The sequence below is a fragment of the Trachypithecus francoisi genome, unplaced genomic scaffold, assembly GCF_009764315.1.
Source record: "Trachypithecus francoisi isolate TF-2019V2 unplaced genomic scaffold, Tfra_2.0 Lachesis_group1, whole genome shotgun sequence".
Lineage (NCBI taxonomy): Eukaryota > Metazoa > Chordata > Mammalia > Primates > Cercopithecidae > Trachypithecus > Trachypithecus francoisi.
The window spans coordinates 141930892-141951899 of NW_022681454.1; the positions used below are offsets into that span (position 1 = coordinate 141930892).

The window sequence follows — 21008 nt, forward strand, 5'->3', positions numbered from 1 at the left end:
TCAATTTTAACAATACAAAACTGTAAAGAACTTAAATATCAACTGGTAAATGTATACATAGCTTGTGATAGATACATACACAGACTATTATTCTTCAATAAAAAGGAACTACTGCTAAATGCATGAATGAATTTTGGTGTTTCCAATAGGCTAAGTTAAAGAAGCCAAATACATAAGACTACAAACTCTATCATTCCATTTATATCTAGAAATGGCAAAACTTAGAAAGCAAATCAGTGCTTGCCAGGACCCGGGGGACAGGGGGAAGGGAATTAACTGCAAAAAGGCAAAAGGAAACTTTTTGGAGTGATGGAAATGTCCTTTATGATGTTTGTAGTGGTGGTTACATAAGTGTATACATTTGTCAAATCTCATCAAATCGTACATTTAAAAGTGATTAATTTCATTATATATCAATTTGACCTCAAAGCAGACAAAAACATATTCTTGCACAAGTCTGAGGTACCTTTCAAAATGCTCCACTGTTACTTATTATTTTAAGAGGAAAAAGATTCTTTCTCTGAGAACTGGATGAAGCAACTGAGTTTATCCATCAACTATCCGCCAAATGGTTTCTGTTTTCATTTTATACAGCCACGTATCAGGAAAGCAAAAAAATTTATTTATTTTTTGAGATGGAGTCTCACCTTGGTGCCCAGGCTGGAATGCAGTGGCACAATCTCAGCTCACTGCAACCTCCGCGTCCCAGGTTCGAGCCAATTCTCCTGCCTTGGCCTCCTGAGTAGCTGGGACCACAGGTGCACGCCACCACACCCAGTTAATTTTTTTGTATTTTTGGTAGAGATGGGGTTTCACCATCATGAACTTCTGACCTCAAGTGACCCGCCCACCTCTGCCTCCTATAGTGTTGGGATTAGGGGCACAAACCACTGTGCCCAGCCCAGGAGAGCAAAAAAATAAGAATGAAGATTTATAAATATTTGTTGCTAGTAACAAAAAAGAAACAACTGTTCAGAAGATACCTAAGACATCTCAAGAAGAGGTTTGATCAGACTGGGGAGATCCTAAGAAGTCTTGTGTTTATCAGAAAGAAACCTGGCCAGTCTCCACCGTGAGGAAGAGGTACAACCTGTCCCACGTGTTCTAAACCAAACCAACATTAACACCTTCCTTTCCCACAACCCCAAATCAAATCCGTCTCTGTTCAGTTCACTGCTTCATTTCCTCCCTCTGTCCCTTTCTCTTCATTCCCATTATGCCTAGCCTAGCTCAAATTCTCATAGTCCAACAGCCTGACCTGCTGCACAGAAATTATTGTGAAACAACACTGTGTGGTTTTTCCTGATACAAAGTAATAAATGGCCTTTGTCATTTTATATTTTTTCTAAAGGAAGTTAAAAAAAAAAAAATCACGTATAATACTTGCCACCTGGAGATAACAACGGTTAATATTCTGGTGTTTATTTTCCCTATCTGTTACATATAATGTGACGTGGACTTAACACTCATTCTGCACAGACAAACTGATCATGAATTAGGTACCCCAAACTGAAAGGTAACTATGAGAATTCCAAAGCAATAAAAACATACACACAATGCCTGCCTTCAAAGAGGCTTATAAACTAAGAAAAATGCAAACCTCAGGAAAATGAATATGTGATCACAGTATATTGGCAAAATTCAGTTTCAGAATTACTGAAAAATATATTCAGGACTGGATTTAGAGAAAAAGCCTTCAATGGTATTTGTCTCCAAAACCGGAGTAATACTTGTTCCTTTTTACACTTAATATAATGTGAGCATTTTTCTGTATTAAATACTTTTTAAACTATTTTAAAATGAGTCTTTCCGCCTGTGATCCCATCCACCTCAAACTATTTTTACACAATATTCTTTCATCTATCCATTCAGTCATCAAAATGCCATCCAACCCTTCAGTCAACAAAATCCCTCAGCTCAGGAACATAGCAGTGAACAAAACATACAGAACTCCATATTCATGGAGCTTATAATTCAAGTAGGAAGACGACAAACGAAATACACAGTACATTAAATGGGATAAGCACTACAGAGAAAAATAAAGCAGAGAGGGATACAGGGAATGTGTTGGAAGCTGAGAATTACAATTTTAGATAGGGTAACCACTACTCTGACTTCCCCCAAAACCTTATATGGCTTCCCAATGCCTGACGCCTAGGCCCCAGGCCCAGAGGCCCTGATTCAGGTCTGGAATAGGGGCCAGGGAATCTGCATTTTCACATGCACATCAAGTGATTTTGATACAGATAAACTACAGATCACACTTTGAGAAACACGGGTCTAAAGCATAAGCTCCAAACCATTGATCCTAACACTGAAGGCTCTCCCACAGTTTGGCCCCAACCTGCCTTCCAACTCCTTTCTCACTGCTTCTTACCTTCACATGCTCAACGCTCCACACAATCTGAACTGTTTTCTGAATCTGCCTTGCTCACAGTTTTCACTGACTGGAATGCCCTTCGGCCCAGGCATTTCCTATTTAGAATCTATTCAGACTTCAAACACAAACTCACTCTCAAAGTGTTGCTTTGTCTACCCAGCTAGAAATAACACTTTGAATGCCTACGGCGTCACAGCTATATAACTCTTGTGACAAATCCACTTTTCCAGCTTGTACTGACCTTCTTTCCTATGATAGGGAAACTTTTTTGTCATCTACGTTATCTCTGCATCCCTAGGGTGACTAGGAATTCTTGGCCCATAACAAGCACTCAAATTAGTGTTAGGCAACCAAATGGATACACCAGTCATCAATCAAACACCCTTGGTTCCTATATTACATTCCCTTTACTCCTTAACTTTCTTCGCTTTCTTCTTTGCCAATGTTATTTTTACCTTAACATTCTAAATGGCATTCCAAGGTATCTGGATTTTTACAGTGAGAATGTTAGTTTTGTAAACAGAAAAAAATTAAGAAAAATGCTTTTAACATCGTGACTGAAAAAGTGTAGCAGCAGGAGTTGGTAGGTAAATGCTATCCTTTTCTGTCACAACAGTCTCTTCCCTCTTCACGAGATGATCATGGAAATAGGAACCTGCATGAGAGAATTCTACCTTCTCACTATTCACAATAGCAAAGACTTGGAACCAACCCAAATATCCATCAATGATAGACTGGATTAAGAAAATGTAGCACACATACACCATGGAATACTATGCAGCCATAAAAAAGGATGAGTTCATGTCCTTTGCAGGGACATGGATGAAGCTGGAAACCATCATTCTCAGGAAACTATTGCAAGGACAAAAAACCAAACACCGCATGTTCTCACTCATAGGTGGGAATTGAACAATGAGAACACTTGGACACAGGAAGGGGAACATCACACACTGGGGCCTGTCATGGGGTGGGGGAAGCGGGGAAGGATAGCATTAGGAGATATACCTAATGTAAATGACAAGTTAATGGGCGCAGCACACCAACATGGCACATGTATACATATGTAACAAATCTGCATGTTGTGCACATGTACCCTAGAACTTAAAGTATAATTAAAAAAAAAAAAAAAGAAAGAAAGAACTCCGCCTTCTCAGTTGCCTGGAAAGAAAAACTTTGCAGGCTGGGTGTTGTGGCTCACACCTGTAATCCCAGCACTTTGAGAGGCCGAGGCAGGCAGATCACGAAGTCAAGAGATCGAGACCATCCTGGCCAATAGTATAGATGGGTGAAACCCCATCTATACTAAAAATAAAACAATTAGCTGGGCATGGTGGTGCGCACCTGCAGTCCCAGATACTTGGGAGGAGAACTGCTTGAACCTGGGAGGCAGAGGCTGCAGTGAGCCAAGATCGTGCCACGCACTCCAGCCTGGCAACAAAGTGAGATTCCATCTCAAAAAAAAAAAAGAGAGAAATCCATCCTGGCTAACCCGGTGAAACCCCGTCTCTACTAAAAAATACAAAAAACTAGCCGGGCGAGGTGGCATGCGCCTGTAGTCCCAGCTACTCAGGAGGCTGAGGCAGGAGAATGGCGTAAACCCGGGAGGTGGAGCTTGTAGTGAGCTGAGATCCGGCCACTGCACTCCAGCCTGGGCGAGAAGCGAGACTCTGTCTCAAAAAAAAAAAAAAAAAAAAAGAGAGAGAAATCAAACTTCACCCTGTCCAAGGTTACACAGACACCAACGTAGCATTCTGAAAATCATCACCCCAATATTATTTCAGCCTTTTACACTTCTCTATACACTGTAATAGTAATCTTCCATTTTAATGAATTTTAAATCCATTATTTGGATATATAAAAATAGAAATATACCAGAAGATTGTGACATACCTGTGGATTTTCCAAACGCTTTAAATATTCTTCAAATGATCCTTCTATAAACTGCAAAAAATAAATCTATTAGAAATGTCATCTAAGATATATGTCAAAAGTTAACCGCTTCACTGTGTAAACAACATTCACTGTGAATTACTGTTTGTACATAAACCTAAAATACCTCAGCATTATTTGAAAATATGTACATAATCTAATTATGAAAACATATAGCAATCACTAAAGACCATAAACATGCAAAAGAATGTAAAGAAGGAAATTTTGTCGGGAAAAGTTCCCTGAAAGACAAGTGACTCAAGATGAATGAATACTGGACAGGATCTGGATGGCAACAGGCAGCTGATACTCTACAGAGAGGGCCAATGTGGCATGAGGAGGAAGAGGAACACTGCGTTGGGAAGACAAGCAATCTGCCCAGCTGGAGCAGGACAACCTGTTGTGGAACTGAGGGGGAGAAGAACCCAAATGGGGGCATATTTACAGAGGGCCTTGAGCCCAGGAAGGACTTACAGGCTAGATGGGAAAGGCCATTCAAGGCCACTGCAGGTGACATTCTGAACTGAGAAATTATATAATGAAAGCAGTTCTTTAACTTGGTAGTGGCCAGTGTGTGGAAGGGAATAAAACAAAGGCTGACTTACTAGCTAAGAAATAGTATAGCTTAACAATACAGATAAGAGTACTCATTGTCTCTCAGTTCAGTGATACTAGAAAGAGCGATGAGAACTAGTAAGGCTAAAAATATTTTGAAGCATCAACAGGATTTTTCTAATACAGCTTGCTTCATTGCTTAATTGTTACTTTGACATAAATACAGAGTTTATTCAAGCTGTGTAATAACCCAATCTTTCTTACGTTTCTTTCACAGCAATCGCACTCATTTGAGAAATCTCCAAATGTCATTCGTTGAACCACCAAATTCAATTGCATTTAAATTACAGTCCCAGTTGATTTAGCAAAGTAATATACTTAAAGACATTAAAGTATACTCCCTAGTCTATAAAAAATCTTTTAAGCACCCTTGGATTTTAAGATTGAGATTCTTTTATAGATTATATAATGTCAAATTGCCAAAAATATCTTAAATTTCAAAACATATTTATAATAAAAGAGGCATATATATAAAAGAGCCCACCAATCAAGGGCTACTGTTCTATATTAGATGATTATAGGTCTAAGGAAAAAAAAAACACAGAACCGTTTAAAGTTACAAGAGAGTGCAGAATTCTGACGCAAGCCTGCATCCTATCTGAGAGTCTTCTTTCTGGGCAGAAAGTGTCCATCTATGCCGTGGCTGAACAATGTCATAATAAGGCATAATCCTTTCTACAATATCTTTCCAATTCTGGACAAATGAAACTGCCTGAACGTTCGTATACGGAAAGTGAAACTTTTCCCCATGGAACTTTCAACCTCTGATCATACCTCAAAAGATTATATGGACTAAGACCGGGCGCGGTGGCTCATGCCTGTAATCCCAGCACTTTGGGAGGCCAGGGCGGGTGGATCACGAGGTCAGAAGATTGAGACCATCCTGGCTAACATGGTGAAAGCCTGTCTCTACTAAAAATACAAAAAATTAGTCTGGCGTGGTGGTGGCGGGCACCTGTAGTCCCAGCTACTTTAGAGGCTGAGACAGGAGAATGGCATGAACCTGGGAGGCAGAGCTTGCAGTGAGCCGAGATCATGCCACTGCACTCCAGCTTGGGCAACAGAGTGAGATTCCATCTCAAAAGAAAAAAAAAAAAAAGATTATATGGACTAAAAAAATATATGCAAAGCACTTAATCTTAATGCCTGGCACATAGTAAGCACCTCAACCAATGTTAGCAATGTCCATTATTATCAACAGTTTTACCCTCTGGGGCCAATGATTAATAAGAATTAATTTAAAGACCACTCCACCTCCCCACTTCCCTTCTCTACCACACCTTTGTAACCTTTGTACTCTCTTATCTAGCCTCTGTGTTACCAGTTTTTTTTAATAAAACAAGGTTTCAAGCCTATCATTTGTAAAGTATTATATCAATGTTCTCTACCAGTCAACTGGGGGAAACAACATCCAAAGTTGTCAGGTTACATAATTCTAGGTCTTCAAACCAGTAAGTAATAAATCCTATAAGACTTTGAATGTAAAATGAGAACAGGTCACTGTGGCATCTTATTTCACATACTACTGAAAAAATTGTATTAAGCTGTTACACAACATTTTATTAACTATTAATCACTACTTACATAATTACAGTGTTCTGATATGTGAGTTCACTTTGAACCCTGAAAATTAAAAACCTATAAATGCCTTCTGATAAAATTAAGTGTTCAGCATTACTTACACTGGGCGTATTTTTTACACTGCAAGGCTGAATTTTTTTTTTTTTTTTTTTTTTTGAGACAGTCTCACTCTGTCACCCAGGCTATGGTGGAGCAGCACAACTCGGCTCACTGCAACCTCTGCCTCCTGGGTTCAAGCAATCCTCGTGCCTCAGCCTCAAGAGTAGCTGGGACTACAGGCATGGGCCACCACACTCAGCTAATTTGTGTTTTTAGTAGACACAGGGTTTTGCCATGTTGGCCAAGCCAGTCTTGAACTCCTCACCTCCCAAAGTACTGGGATTACAGGCGTGAGCCACCATGCCTGGCCTGAATTTTTTTTTTTAATTTATAGGGAGTTGCCAATCACAGAAACCACTATTAATCACAACACCCCCAATTCCCTGACCATGTCAGACAACGCCCACTCTTAGTATGCAAGGGCCTTGTCCAGGTCATCTTTTCATCCCCCACAGCTCAGCGTCTTATCCATCATAGTAGCTTTCTACATGTCCAAATAAATGCAAAACATAAAATAGCCTAGAAAATAACGTAACTGAATAACTAGATTAAGTTCAATAGAGAAGTTTTTTATGTGTTATTTTCATAACCTGCATTAAGATCCAGCCTATGAAATTTCTACTAGAACACTTCTAAAAGCCAAAATGTAAATCCAAGTCAAGACACCATTACATGTTTGAAATTACAAGTTACCGCTTCAAATTTCTCTCTGTTCTCTCGAAGATAGTGAATACAGGCCATTCTGACTTCAACATGGCGAGACTGAGAGTGCAATACCTAAAAACAAAAGGCAACAAACACACTATTAAGCATTCAGTTAAAAGTTAGAACCTAATGTCTTCTTTTACACCCAAAATAATCTGACAACCAATAGATTATCAGTCTTCCTCCATTTCCCTTTCTAAAATTTCGATATCTTTATTCATTCCTACCTCTTCTTCTAACCAAGCACAGCAAAAACATGACATATACAAACAATACTACTTCTTAAGCCAAATTTTGAAAAGAATTTATTAGCCTTTCGCCTGTAGGACATTTTTGCAAATTTAGGACGCTCTCTTCCCTTGGCCATCCCTCCACAATAACTTCACTCTTCACAAAGAAGAGCTAACAAAATCTATGCTATGCCACGCTGAACCTCATCCTATACAATATTGAAAAAGACAAACTGGCAACTTCAGTAGGAATGTATTTTGAAGCTTTCAGCCTGTAAAAGGCCGATTTATTTTTCCCATTAATTCTGAATCCACTTAGACGCTCTATGTAAAAATGTAAGTCCACTCTGGTTTCAGAAAAATTAAGGCACTCATTCTTTCCCTGGTGATCAAGCTCACAAGACAAGAAAGAACATCCAAGTAGGCAGCACAAGGGGTGCAAAAATGTTGTGTGATGTCATCCCAAGAGGTTTGGGATTTGTTTGTATGCCCAAATTGTAAAGTACCAACCTACAAAGTATGATCCAGATCCTCTCACTCTGTAGTTTTCATTTTCTTCTATTAAACAACCAGTTCAACAAAAAGATAACTTACTGGCATGTGGTCTTTTACCAATATTCTAAAACGGTGAACTGAAACAATTATTATTTTTTTTTTTTTGAGATGAAGTCTTTCTCTGTTGCCCAGGTTAGAGTGCAGTGGCACAATCTCGGCTCACTGCAACCTCCGCCTCCCGGGTTCAAGCAATTCTTCTACCTCAGCCTCCTGAGTAGCTGGGATTACAGGCACCCACCACAGAGCTTGGCTAATTTTTGTATTTTTAGTAGAGACAGGGTTTCACCATCTTGGCCAGGCTGGTCTCAAACTCCTGATATCGCGATCCACCCACCTCAACCTCTCAATGTGCTGGGATTACAGGCATGAGCCACCGCACCCAGCCTGAAACAACTATTTCTTATCCAATGCTTCCTTCTAGCTAGCTCCCAATTTTTTTCTTCCCCCCAGCGTCTTTCTCTGTCCGCCCAGGCTGGAGTACAGTGGTGCAATCTCGGTTCACCGCAACCTCTGCCTCACAGGTTCAAGTGATTGTCCTGCCTCAGCTTCCTGAGTAGCTAGGTTATAGGTGCTGCCATGTCCGGCTAATTTTTGTATTTTTAGTAGAAACAAGGTTTCACGATGTTGGCCAGGGTGGTCTCAAACTCCTGACCTCAGGTGACCTACCAGCCTCAGCCTCTCAAAGTGCTGAGATTACAGGCATGAGTCACCGCGCCCAGGCCTAGCTCCCAATTCTTTAACATGCTTAAAGGAGATTAAAATTCTTTTCTATTACTAGTTATCTCAAAGATATTCCTGTACTCTAAAGGGTTATAGTTTAAACACACACACACACACACACACACACACACACACTTAAAATAACACATTTCAAACTACCATCAAGATCTCTTAAGAATTTATATTAATAGAAAGTAGCTTTAAGAGTTACAGATCCTGGCCGGGCACAGTGGCTCACGCCTGTAATCCTAGCACTTTAGGAGGCACAGGAGGGTGGATCACCTGAGGTCAGGAGTTCGAGACTAGCCTGGCCAACATGGTAAAACCTCATCTCTACTAAAAAAAATAAAAAATAAAAAAATTAGCCAGGTGTGGTGGTGCATGCCTGTAGTCCCAGCTACTTGGGAGGCTGAGGCAGGAGAATCGCTTGAAACCGGGAGGCAGAGGTTGCAGTGAGCCGAGATGGCGCCACAGCACTCCCGCCTGAGTGACAGAGTGAGACTGTTTCAAGAAAAAAAAGAAAAAAAAGTTACAGATCCAATCGAGTGGTTCTCCCTTTACGTTTAGTGTGAGTAGAGAATTTGGGAAAAGGGAGGCTCCAGCTGTGCATTCTACAGCTCTCCTGGTAACAACCAGGCTCATTTATACCCACAGAACCGGCACAACTGCCTGGACGCCTAGTATGTCCTATTACACTGAGATACACCGAAGATGCACCTATTGAGGTTAGCAATTAGTTTGTTTTCATTGTAATAACTGGTTTTCAGTTTAACCGATTCTACCTTCACTGCTATTCTCGGACACGATTAAACTGTATTCGTATACATTCTAAGAGTCCGTGACCAAAAGAACTATCTATATATAAAAATAACCACCAAAGAGTTTTTTTGCCAGCCGGGCATAAAGGCTCACACCTGTAATTCCAGCACTTTGGGAGGCCGAGGCGGGTGGATCACAAGGTCAGGAGATTGAGACCTACCTGGCTAACACGGTGAAACCCCATCTCTACTAAAAAAAAATACAAAAAAAAATTAGCCGGGCACAGTAGCAGGTGCCTGTAGTCCCAGCTACTCAGGAGGCTGAGGGAGAAGAATGGCGTGAACCTGGGAGGCAGAGCTTGCAGTGAGCCGAGATCGTGCCACTGCACTCCAGCCTCGGGCGACAGAGCAAGACTGTCTCAAAAAAAAAAAAAAAAAAGAATTTTTTTTTTTTGCCAATCAAATGACATTTAGCAACACTTCTTTCACAGAAGCCATGTTAGACACTATTATGAATCAAGGTATTATTAGTATAAATAAACCACAGTGTCATCTGATAGGGCTTTCCTCTGCCATTAGCAAAGTGGAGCTAGTCTTAAAGCCATTTACCTAGCAACAGGTGGCAAACTAAGTTAGTAAAGCTTATTTTCAATCAAAAACAATGGTAGGCATATTTATTGGTTCTTCTCCTCTTTTAACAAAGATTATGGCACATACAATCTATCTGAACTCCTTGCTCAGAAGCAAAACTCTTAGCAACTTCTATAAAGTGTGAGAGTGCTGGTAATTTACAAAGTCAAGTACTGCAAGAAAAGCAAGGTTAAATGACAACTTTTTAAAATGTAAATTATTGTGCAAGGTTGAGAACACTCCGGAAGAATTAAAGTAATACGACAAATACCTCTGCAAATTAATATATACATGAAAGCAAACAAGAAGGCTTTCCCATTTTTACTTGGGACAAGATAGTGATAAATACTGGGAAAGGCTGAGACACTGTTTTAGCAAGTCCTCTAAGAGTGCCCTATTTTTAGCTCCATGGCTGTGGAGCTGATTCAGGTCAGGCCTCCGGCAGGCCCAAATCCACAAGTGTAAAAAGGAAATGGCCTATCTAAATCAGATAATTCGGAGAGAAAGACCAAAATTCTAACTCAAGTCTCCTCCCCTCTTTAAAAACTGCCACTTAGATTATTTACTCTGATTCCTTCTTAGAAATGATGAATATTTGTGATTTTATAGGAGAAATTGTTGGCAAAAATATAAATCCTTGGTACTTATTTTAAAAGGGAAGCCTGACGTTGGTATTACTTCCTCTTTCCCACACACACACTTTGCCTTTAGCGATGATGGCTATACCTGTAGTCTACTGAATAACTGAACTTCTCCCAAAGTTCAAGGTCTTGAGCTAAGCTCATCAGACTAAAACGGAGTCACATAACTGGGAAGGGTAGTCCCTTATGCCTAATCTAAGCCCCATTACAAAACACAATAAAATGTGTTACCCGATGTAACAAACAGTTCTTAGTGTAAACTAGCTCTTGCCCCCTTTCCAGTTAAAAACAGAGATCCCACTACAATAAGAGAGGCTTCTGTATAATCAAGGCCACCAAGTATCTATGGTATGCACTACGGAAATCAGGCACACCTTTCTGCTTCAATATAAACTAGGATTCAGATAACTCAAATCCAAGTAAATTCCAAGCTTCCCTTACCGCCATTTATTTCTACCTCCTTGCTTACCAAACTCTTGCTAGGTCTGACAGTACGTAATAAATATGGGCTGAATTCACTTTCACCTCTTCCCTAGGCTTCTGGAGGTGCTGAGGAGTTCAAGGAAGCAAGACAGATACAGACCCAGAAAATTCACAAATGGGGCAGACTACCTACTACTAATAAGGACTGGAGGGAGTGGGTGGGTGTGAACATACCTCACAGCAACATTGAAAATGAGAAAAGTCTAACGGACAGAGCCTGGTTTGGGGAGCTTCTGGAAGAATGTTTCAATGACAATGTCCGCAACATAAAGCAACGGTTTGTGTCCCTTAAATCAATTTGTTTTAAAGAAAGATTTTCCGCTACCTATGGCAAATAAATGGCTCGCCTTTTAATGTTTAAAAATATGAGAACGGACTGGCCTCCAGATGTTAAGTGAAAGATTTACTCACAAATTGAAATTTTAAAAGTTATTTAGCATTCAAAAAAGGTGAGGGAAAAGAAAACAGAAACATCATAAAAACCCCACAGGGGGGTAGGGAGCGGTGTGCGATGGGGTGTGGAGAGCAGGTCCTAGGTCAAACGAAAGCACATGTGAAAGGTCTGAAAGACACACCAGAGCAGAAACTTTTATCCAGCTACTTCGGCAGCTATTTTTCAATACAGGATGGGTTTTGGTGACAGCACACCTACAACACAGTGTTATATAACTGGAATAAGCTCGCTCAAAAACAAAAATCAGAAAAATCTTCCTGAGCAACTGTGTTGGAAAGTGGTTTTGAAAAGCTCCAGTTACACGTACCCTTTCTACTACCAACATCAAAACAGGTTTTTTTAAAAAAAGTCAGTTCTGTTTAATATACCTACACAACCCAGCAGACCATAATAAAGGGTGGAACCTACTCAAAGACAAATCCTTTCAAAATATTCTATATTTGTAAAAGGTTGATTTTCTCAAACGGCAGTTTGCCCAAATTTGATTCAAGTGATATGGGCGAGCTTGCCTACCCCACATTCCAAAGTCCAGCAGCAAACCAAAATATGTTCCACAAGTCAAGTTTGATCCACCACTTACAGTCAACACTTGTTTTACTGGAGTGGGGTGAGCGTGGTGCTTCTTAAACGAAGGGATGGAAGGTGAATGCGGAACAGAAGTGAAAAATATGTCGCCAGGTCCCCAGCAATAAATCAACTGTACAAGCTCCGAGCAGGCCTCACAAGTTGTCCTCAACCCATTACCTCTTCATCAGAAGAGAGACAACCCGTTAATTTGCGAGCTTTGAAGTTTCAATTTGCACCTTTCAGACGCAAAGCAGCGTCCCACTCCGGCGTTACAATGGGGCGCTGTGACGACAGCGAGGGCACGCGCAGCCCCGGCAGCGGGCGGCCCGGACAGCCCGTAGCTGCCTCCCCACCCAGACCCGCCGGGCCGTCCCCGCCTCCCCTCGCACCATTCCCCCCCCCCCCCCGCAATTACCTGCTCCGCCACGGCCCGGAACAGGCACGACCCATCCTTGGCGACCAGTTTCCGATACAAGCCCAGTTTCCGCAGATAGGCGTCCATGGGCGTCGCGTCCTCGCGGGGCCCCGCGCCGCCCTGGTCCCCGCCGTCGGGGACGCCGACAGCCGCCTCCATGTTGCTGGTCCTGCTGCAGGCCAGGCGCGGCAAGGGCTAGCCCCACATGGCTAGGCCGCCGGCTGCTCGACGCCCCGGCCTGGGGCAGGCGGCGGCTCGGGCTGGGGCTCGGGCTCCGCGAGCGGCGGCAGGCGGCGGCGGCCCGAGGCAGCGGTCCGCGCTCTCCGGGTGCATAGGGGAGCCCTGCCTAATGCATGGCTGTCCGCACGCGGCCGCCTCCTCAGAGCGAACACGCGCCCACAACAAACGGGGGGAGCGGGATTAAGGAAAACCCCGAGGGTGAGCAGTCACTTCCCGACGGCCTCGCTGCCTGACTCAGGACCCAGGCCGGGGTTCGCCGCCCCCACAAGTTTCCTCGTCCGTACCGGTGTGAAGCGAGAAAACCCCCGCCCCTGGCGCGCACGCTGGGCCGGCTCAGGTGAAGCGAGGCCTGCGTCCCCCGCACACTCCCCACGCCGGGAGCCGAGGAAACCAAAAGAGAAAGACGCAGCCTTTCGTTTCCCCACCTCGCTGGAGGGCGCCGAAGGGGCGGGGAGCGGGTGGGGGCGCCCGGGAGAGAACAGCACCTCGCAGCCCAGAATTTGTTTTCGCTTTCGGCCCGACAGCGGAGAGGACGGCGGGAGATGTAGTCTTGGCAGCCGCAGGAAGTCGGCTTGCGGCAGGCGGGGACGCGCGGGCCGGCCTATCCGGGGGAGGCGCCTGGGAGGCGCGCGGACTACAAGTCCCTACAGCGCTGGCGCCGCCGCCACCGCCCCAAGCGGACTTCGCGCTGCTCTGGCGCCGCGTCCGCTAGCAGGCCGAGGGGCTCCGCCAGCCGACGTGGGGCGAGCAGCGCGCGCCGCCCGCCAACCCTGCCGCTGCGCGGCGGGAAACGCGCGCGCTGGGCTGGCGTGGAGTTGCCAAGGGCACGGCGGCGCAGTGTCGGCCCTTTGTGTATTTCTTTCCAGAGGGCGCACCTGTCTGCTCCCTTCCCCCCCGGCCTGCTCTCCTGGCGTTTCCATGGAGGTGGCTTTAACGGCTTAAGCAGAAAATAGAGCTAATTGGCGGAGGCTCCGGGAACTGACACGGTGCGGGACGACACACTCTTTCCATAAATCAACCGTGGACTGCTGATTCCTATTAGAAATTAGAAGTACAGCTCACGTACGGCAAGATGAAGGCTTTGCCAAAGACATTTTTGTTTACCCTGTCACTGTAGCTGAGCACCCCATCACAGAGACATGTCACTGTCGGAAGACTTTAGGGTTTTTTTTTTTTTCCTTCTTAAAAAATTCATCTTGTAATTGCTTGATAACATGCTAACTGGACTGGCCATGGCTTCCACCAGTGCTCGAGGCTTCAGCTCAACTTCCCACCCTCCGATGATGAATGACAGAGAATTGACAAAGTCAAATTATGCTTTAGAACCAAGAATTAATCCAGCATGCTTTCTGTTGCACCAGAATTTTATTTCGCTAAAATACAACGTGTGATGTCCTTATTTAAATACATGGTTAATCATAAGAACTAATTCAGTCTTTAGGCTATGGTGGAGGAGAGGGAGAAGAAAAGGGAGCGTTACTATAGGTTTAGACATGTAGTCAAATACGTTGGAATGGGGGCAAGGCAGGCCAGGTGGTGAGGGTCCAACGACATAATTTTTTTAAAAACTGCTTTACACACTTTTCAGTATTTTCAGTGCAAGCAATCAGTCATATATTCACTTTCCTAGGAGCGTAATTGATTTCTTAATGTTTACTCTATCTCAAATGATGCTTCTTTTAGAGATACAAACGTCATAGTTACCCAAATGAAAAAAATGTCCCTGCCTCAAATTTACTTGTTGTAGCAAAGAAACGCTTTGAAATCACGTTTAGAAAAATATAGTTTCAGCCGGGCATGGTGGCTTATGCCTGTAATCCCAGGACTTCGGAGGCGGAGGCAGGCCGATCACCTGAGGTCAAGAGTTTGAGACCAGCCTGACCAACATGGAGAAACCCTGTCTCTACTAAAAATACAAAATTAGCCGGGCGTGGTGGCGCATGCCTGTAATCCCAGCTACTCGGGAGGCTGAGGCAGGAGAATCGCTTGAACCTGGGAGGCGGAGGTTGCGGTGAGCCGAGATCGCAACATTGCACTCCAGCCTGGGCAACAAGAGCAAAACTCCGTCTCAAAAAAAAGAAAAAAAGGAAAAGAAAAATATAGTTTCAAGTCAAACCTGTTGCTTTTCTTTTTAAAATACATTTACATTGCATATACTTCTCATTCTGCTTAAAAAAAAACAAAAAACAAACAAAAAAAACAAATCCTGAGTATTGCCACTACTTAAAACATGGATTACCCTTGTTTTTGAGTTTAAAAGCTTCCTTTTAAACTCAAAGAGAAACTCAAAGTAATACCTAAAATCCTGCTGAATGAATGTAGAACAGCCTCACTCTAAGCTGGCTGCTTCTGGTTCCAAAATTAGAAGTGATGCACCTGTTATCTCTGACCCTGGGCCTGTTTAAGGAAATCCTTTAGGTATTTTGAGACCTAATCCAAGATAGACCCTCTGTATGCCAACTTCCCAAATATAGCTCAGTGTTAAAGCAACATTAGAGGATCCTATGTCTTTAAACTGGACCAAAACTTAGAGAAATTCACTTACTTTCAAAGGATCTTTACTTGTTGACATTAACTTCTGAACCTTTTCAATAAAACAAACCAGAGCTGACAGAATGTTTATTCTAAGGAAGCCATTTCTGCCTGTGTGAAGAACTCTAAGCAGACATCATTTTAATCAAACAATACCTGAAAGATTCAACGCTTTTGAGACCTAATGAAATTATAAAATTAAACTTACACAAAGGAGTCAACCAACTTTTTTTCCTTGTGCAAAGTCAATGCCTTAAGTTTGTTTACTCTGACAAACTTTAGGGCTAATAATTGTACTAGACAGAATTTTTAAAATTGTTTTTAAACTTCATAGATTGATAGATTTTATGGAGTTTTGTTTTTTCCAACCTAAGGTTAGGTATTGTAGTAGGCAGCCTCTAAGATGCCCCACCCCCGACCCCCACCCTGTGATTCCCACTTCCTGGTATTGACACGCATAATCACCTCCACCTTGTAACAGGATTGGTCTGAGTGACCAATAGAATAGAGCAAAAGTAATGGTATGTCATTTCTGAGATTAGGTTATAAGAGACACTTTTGGCATTTTGACTGCCCTCTCATACTCCCTGTCTCATGGGTCACTCATGCTGGTGGAACCTGGCTGCTATGTGTCAGACTGACAGAGAGGTTCCCTTGGTAAGAAACTGGAACCTTCCTTCCTCCAGCAGTCATGTGAGTCAGCTTTGAAGCGAATCCTCCAGCCCAGTCAGGCTTTCAGACAACTCCAGCCTTGGCCAAAATCTTGACTACAACCTCAGGAGAAACCCTGGCCAGAACTACCCAGATAAGCTCTGAAATTCTTGACCTCAGAAACTGGGTGAGAGAGTGTTTGTTTTAAGCTCCTAAATTTTGTCGTAATTTGTTACATGGCAATAGATAAATAATACAGATATAATTCTTCATTATTTGTCTTTACTAGATAGAGAATGAATGCATTTTGACAATTCATGAAAATAATCACTGGTTTAGTATCAGTGGTTTTACCAGTTCTCTGAATTCTAAAGATGAAAAGGTGGGTTATTTTACCAAAGAGTCAAAATAGTAAGTAATAGGATTTTTTTAAATCTATAAAATCTCTTACAAAAATAGAGTAACCAAAGAATGTCTTTATTACCACATAGCATTGTTTCATTTTCTACAAAAATTCAAGTACTGGAATCCTACTCAAAAAATGTATTTTATGAAAAAAGACCTGTATCTTCTGTATCTTACCTGCCAGAGGCTACTAATTGCCATTCTCCACTTCCCATTTGATTTCCCCTGAGTTTTTGCTGGGCCCATGGGCACCCAACTTTGGGCTATATCTCCCAACTACCTTGGAACTAAATGTGACCCTGTGATTGTGTTTAGGTCAATGGGATGTAAGCAGAATTACTTAACTTCCAGCTCATCTCCTTAAAGATGGATTCTCCTGCCTTCTACTCTCTGTCCTACTTCCCATGAGCTGCTCTGAAAACATGGTTGAAGTCCGAGTGACTCACATCTGTAATCCCAGCACTTTGGGAGGCCGAGGCAGGCGGATCAGCTGAGGTCAGGAGTTCAAGACCAGCCTGGCTAACATGGTGAAACCCCGTCTCTACTAAAAATACAAAATTAGCCAGGCTTGATGGCGGGTGCCTATAATCCCAGCTACTCCGGAGGCTGAGGCAGGAGAATCATGTGGACTTGGGAGGTGGAGGTTGCAATGAGTCGAGATCACGCAACTGCACTCCAGCCTGGGCAACAGAGTGAGACTCCATCTCAGAAAAAAAAACAAACATGGTTGAAACTAGTTAGCCAGCTTTGATCATGCAAAGACAACACCCTAAGATAACAGAGCAATGAGACGGAGGACTGGAGCTCCTGAATACTTCATAGCCTGTGATCCTTGAACCACTCCTCTCCAGACTGTTCATGAGAAATAAACTTATTTTACTGACCATTGCCGCTGTTGTTATTATAACTACTTAGTCTATGTATTCTAGCATATTTCCCCCTCCAATATTAAATAAGTGATAATATTTGGGACAAACTAAATTTACTTATAAGAGTTTCTGAGTTGAGCAGAATATAATTCTTTTTTTTTCTCGCTTTTGAGACAGAGTCTGTTGTCCAGGCGGGAGTGCAATGGCGCCATCACAGCTCACGGTAACCTCAACCTCCCCAGGCTCAGGTGATCTTCCTATCTTAGCCTCTCGAGTAACTGGGACTGCAGGCATGCACCACCACTCCCAGCTAATTTTTTGTGTGTTTTTAGTAGAGATGGGTTTTTGCCATGTTGCCCCAGCTGGTCTCAAACTCCTGAGTCAAGCAATCCTCCTGCCCCAGCCTCCAAAAGTGCTGAGATTACAGGCGTGAGCCACCACACCTAGCCCATAATTCTTTTTTCTGAGAAATTAGGGAATTGCCAAAGACTTAATTGCAAGATTCCAAATGTTAGAGGGCTTCAAAATATGAAGTTTTTAACATCAAAATAATGGTGTTATTTCAACTAATGACTTTCTGCCTCACCAACCCACATTCCCCTTTAGCTGCTACATTTGATGGTGTTGACCACCTTTTCATTTTGTTACTCTCCTTCGTTTTTTGTGAAGGTGATATATCTTGTGTAGTCAAGATATTTAAATATCTTGTCTTGGTTATATCTCCTTTGCTGATTCCTTTTCTCCCCCACTCCTCATCTCCTAAGTGTGGGGGTGCCCCAGGTCTCAAGCTTTAACTTTATTTAGCCCTGTTCTCTTTTACAAGCTTTAATATCTTATCTCTAGTCCATGCAGGGTATTTCTACCTGAAACGCATTTCTAAAAGTAAACTCATTTTTCTCTTAAAACCATCCCCCTCAACCACTCTAACATCAAGCATTAGGTTTAAATAGTAGATACTCAAAAAACACAACATTTGCTGAATGATTTAATGATATATCATTTATTTTGGTAGCTAACTCTTGTTTTTGCTTAATCATTTTCCATTCTCTGTGGAATAGATGAGAAACAATAAGGAGTTATGGTCAAGGTAATAAAAACCAACTTTTTGCAAATGAAATCATTTAGTTAAATGCTCAGGCAAATCAGGAAAAAACTGATGTAATGGGACTACATTTCCAATTTATACTTTGGAGCAATGATCATTCAGAAAAATAATCTCATCTGTAATTTAATAATCGAATGAAATGATAGAAGAGAACGTATGCTATAGCTTTTGTGTTTCATTTGCAAGCTATTCACAAGGAGGAACTGGCTGGTGGTAATAAAAGACTTTACCTAATAAACCTATGATTCTATACCCATTTCCCACCTTCTCTGGTAACTTGGAATATCAACCTTAGCAAAGTCCTTCACAAGCCTTCTAAGTCTTCAATAATATACATTCCTGCATAGCAGAAAATACTTTAACATTGCATGAGTTAGTTTTCCTTTTCCTTGCTACAGCAAAAGGATCAAAAGAACGGCAGAGGAGAGACATCATTTCCCAAAACAGGAAGCAAATACTTCTCACTGCAGGAAAATGTTTGAAGATCAAGGCTTGAAAGAAAAGAAGACCACTTTTCTTAGTTTTTAAAGTAATTTTTAAAGTTTCACTATGGCTTGTCATCAAGAACAATTCAAAAAATTACAAAAGAAAAAAAAAGGAAAGAAGGAAGAAAGTACAAGGAAGGGTAAAGGGGCCAGGACCCTGGTGCCATCTATTAGCCAAGTGAGCTAACCTAGAGAAGGACCTTGCAAGGGGCTTGGCTGAAAATGCTCAGATATCTGACTCCTTTCTAGCTCACCATTCAGCCTCCACATGAAGAAGCATCTCTTGTTGGCCATGTTACTTAACTGTACCAGCGCTTTGTAGCTTGACTGCTCTGTAGTACCGAAGTTGGTGTATGCCATGAGATCCTTACTCAATCCTAATAAAGAAAAAAGAGCCCCCATCTATACTTTCAAACCCCAGAGCTAGCACTGAATAAGTTTCAAACACCAGAGCTAGGACTGCAGTCCTGAGACCCTATAACCTGTATGACTAAAGAAGTGAAACTATGATTTAGTTTCTTATTAGAGCTATGACTTCCATATGTTGCTATGCCCAAGCTGGATGAGTTAATAAACCTCACAGTAGACTGAGCCTCTTACACAAGTAGCTAGTAGCTAAGTCATAGTCCATCACCTCTGCAAATAAAACCTCCACATACTTCCAACCATTTACCTCTCCTTCCACCACTACCTCTTGATTCCACCCTGACAGAAGCAAACTCACAAAGTCCCATTACAAGGTATTTACTTTAGGTCCCCAATGGGATTGTAAACTCTCTGTAGGCTCGTAGAATTTAAGATTCTTTTTTTCTTTTTCAAGTATCTAATAGTATATTTGCTTTTGCATATTCAGATTAAACATTCAATAAACATTCATTAATTGATTTCATGTATTCCCAATGAATTGCTCAAAGAAGAAAGTATTTCAAATGAAAATACATAAATAACCACAGGTTATGGAACCTCAACCTGTAGGTTGAGGCCTAAATATTTGATATAGAACAATGGACCAAGATTATATGTTAAGTAATACTTAATACTGTCTTCCTAACCAAACAAATTGAAGATAATGTAAAAATAGAGACTTGGTCAAACACATGATTATGATTATGATTTTTTTTTAAGAGTGCTAGGGCTTTATTACAAATAGAGTTGACTGCTAGAGAGGCCCTTCTCCAATCTTTCTTCTGTACTGTCTTCCCTCCCAAAGACATCCCTCTAGGGGAGGTCAGTAGGCCATTAGGTAGGAGGAAATCTGGAGAGTGAAAAGGGGCACTGCTTTTGTCAAAGTCATCTGAAACAACCACTGAGTCTGAAGGCTGGCTCCAGTTGAGAATCTTCTACTGGAAGAGGTTTAGCTCTCATCTTCAAGGTCCTTCATTTCTACATTCTGGGGAGCTTTTGTCTTCTTTTGCCTTTTGAGCTGTGGTTCACTAGTCCTGGCTGGCTTTGAAGGGGCTTCCACTTCCATGGCTGCCTTCTCTTTCTGGGCAAGCCGGATCTGCTGGAGGAGTTTTCTGCGCTTCTTCACTGACAGAGTAATGTTGGCACATGCACTGGACGCCCGCTTCTTGAGGTGGTGCCGCGTGATCAGCCCTTGGTCTATCACAGCCCCGACCACCGGTGCCTCAGACGCTGCTCCCGATTCAGCACCCGCCGGCGTTTGAACAGCTTCTTCTTCAGCTCGGTTCGGGGCTGGTTGATCTTTCCCCCCGGAGCTCCCATAGTTGCGATGCCACCCCTGGTCAAACACATTCTAATATGTCAATACAATTAGAATACAGTACTGTTCAGCCTTCAAATACAATGTGTCTGTTTCTGTGTGTGTGTCATATCACAATCATCCGGAAAACTGTATAAAACCACAGATTACTGAAATTGAAGGTAGAAGATGGTGATGAATTAATCAAAGATCCGTCATGAATTAATAATTGTACTTAGGTAATGAGCACACGTGAG

At 42.3% G+C, this 21008-nt stretch overlaps 2 protein-coding genes across 4 annotated transcripts in view; both read right to left on the reverse strand.

The window, feature by feature from the left end:
• The window catches only part of OTUD4 (OTU deubiquitinase 4), a 48570-nt gene extending 35031 nt beyond the window's left edge, over positions 1-13539 (reverse strand). Inside the window, exons 1-3 of one of the 3 annotated variants that reach the window (XM_033215377.1) lie at positions 12763-13539; positions 7298-7381; positions 4271-4321 (exon numbers count right to left, since the gene is read on the reverse strand). In XM_033215377.1, coding sequence (XP_033071268.1) covers positions 4271-4321; positions 7298-7381; positions 12763-12921 — 294 coding nt within the window. In that variant the 5' untranslated portion in view covers positions 12922-13539. Of the gene's footprint in view, positions 1-4270; positions 4322-7297; positions 7382-12524; positions 12632-12762 lie in introns of those variants that run through there. The other 2 variants (XM_033215378.1, XM_033215379.1) reach the window with 2 other exon arrangements.
• A 6623-nt stretch (positions 13540-20162) lies between these two features.
• Positions 20163-20782, reverse strand: LOC117085979 (uncharacterized protein C11orf98-like). The gene is given in 2 exon segments (XM_033215384.1): positions 20163-20669; positions 20672-20782. Coding segments are annotated over 2 exon segments (369 nt in total). The 5' UTR covers positions 20775-20782; the 3' UTR covers positions 20163-20403.
• Between the last annotated feature and the right edge of the window lie 226 nt (positions 20783-21008).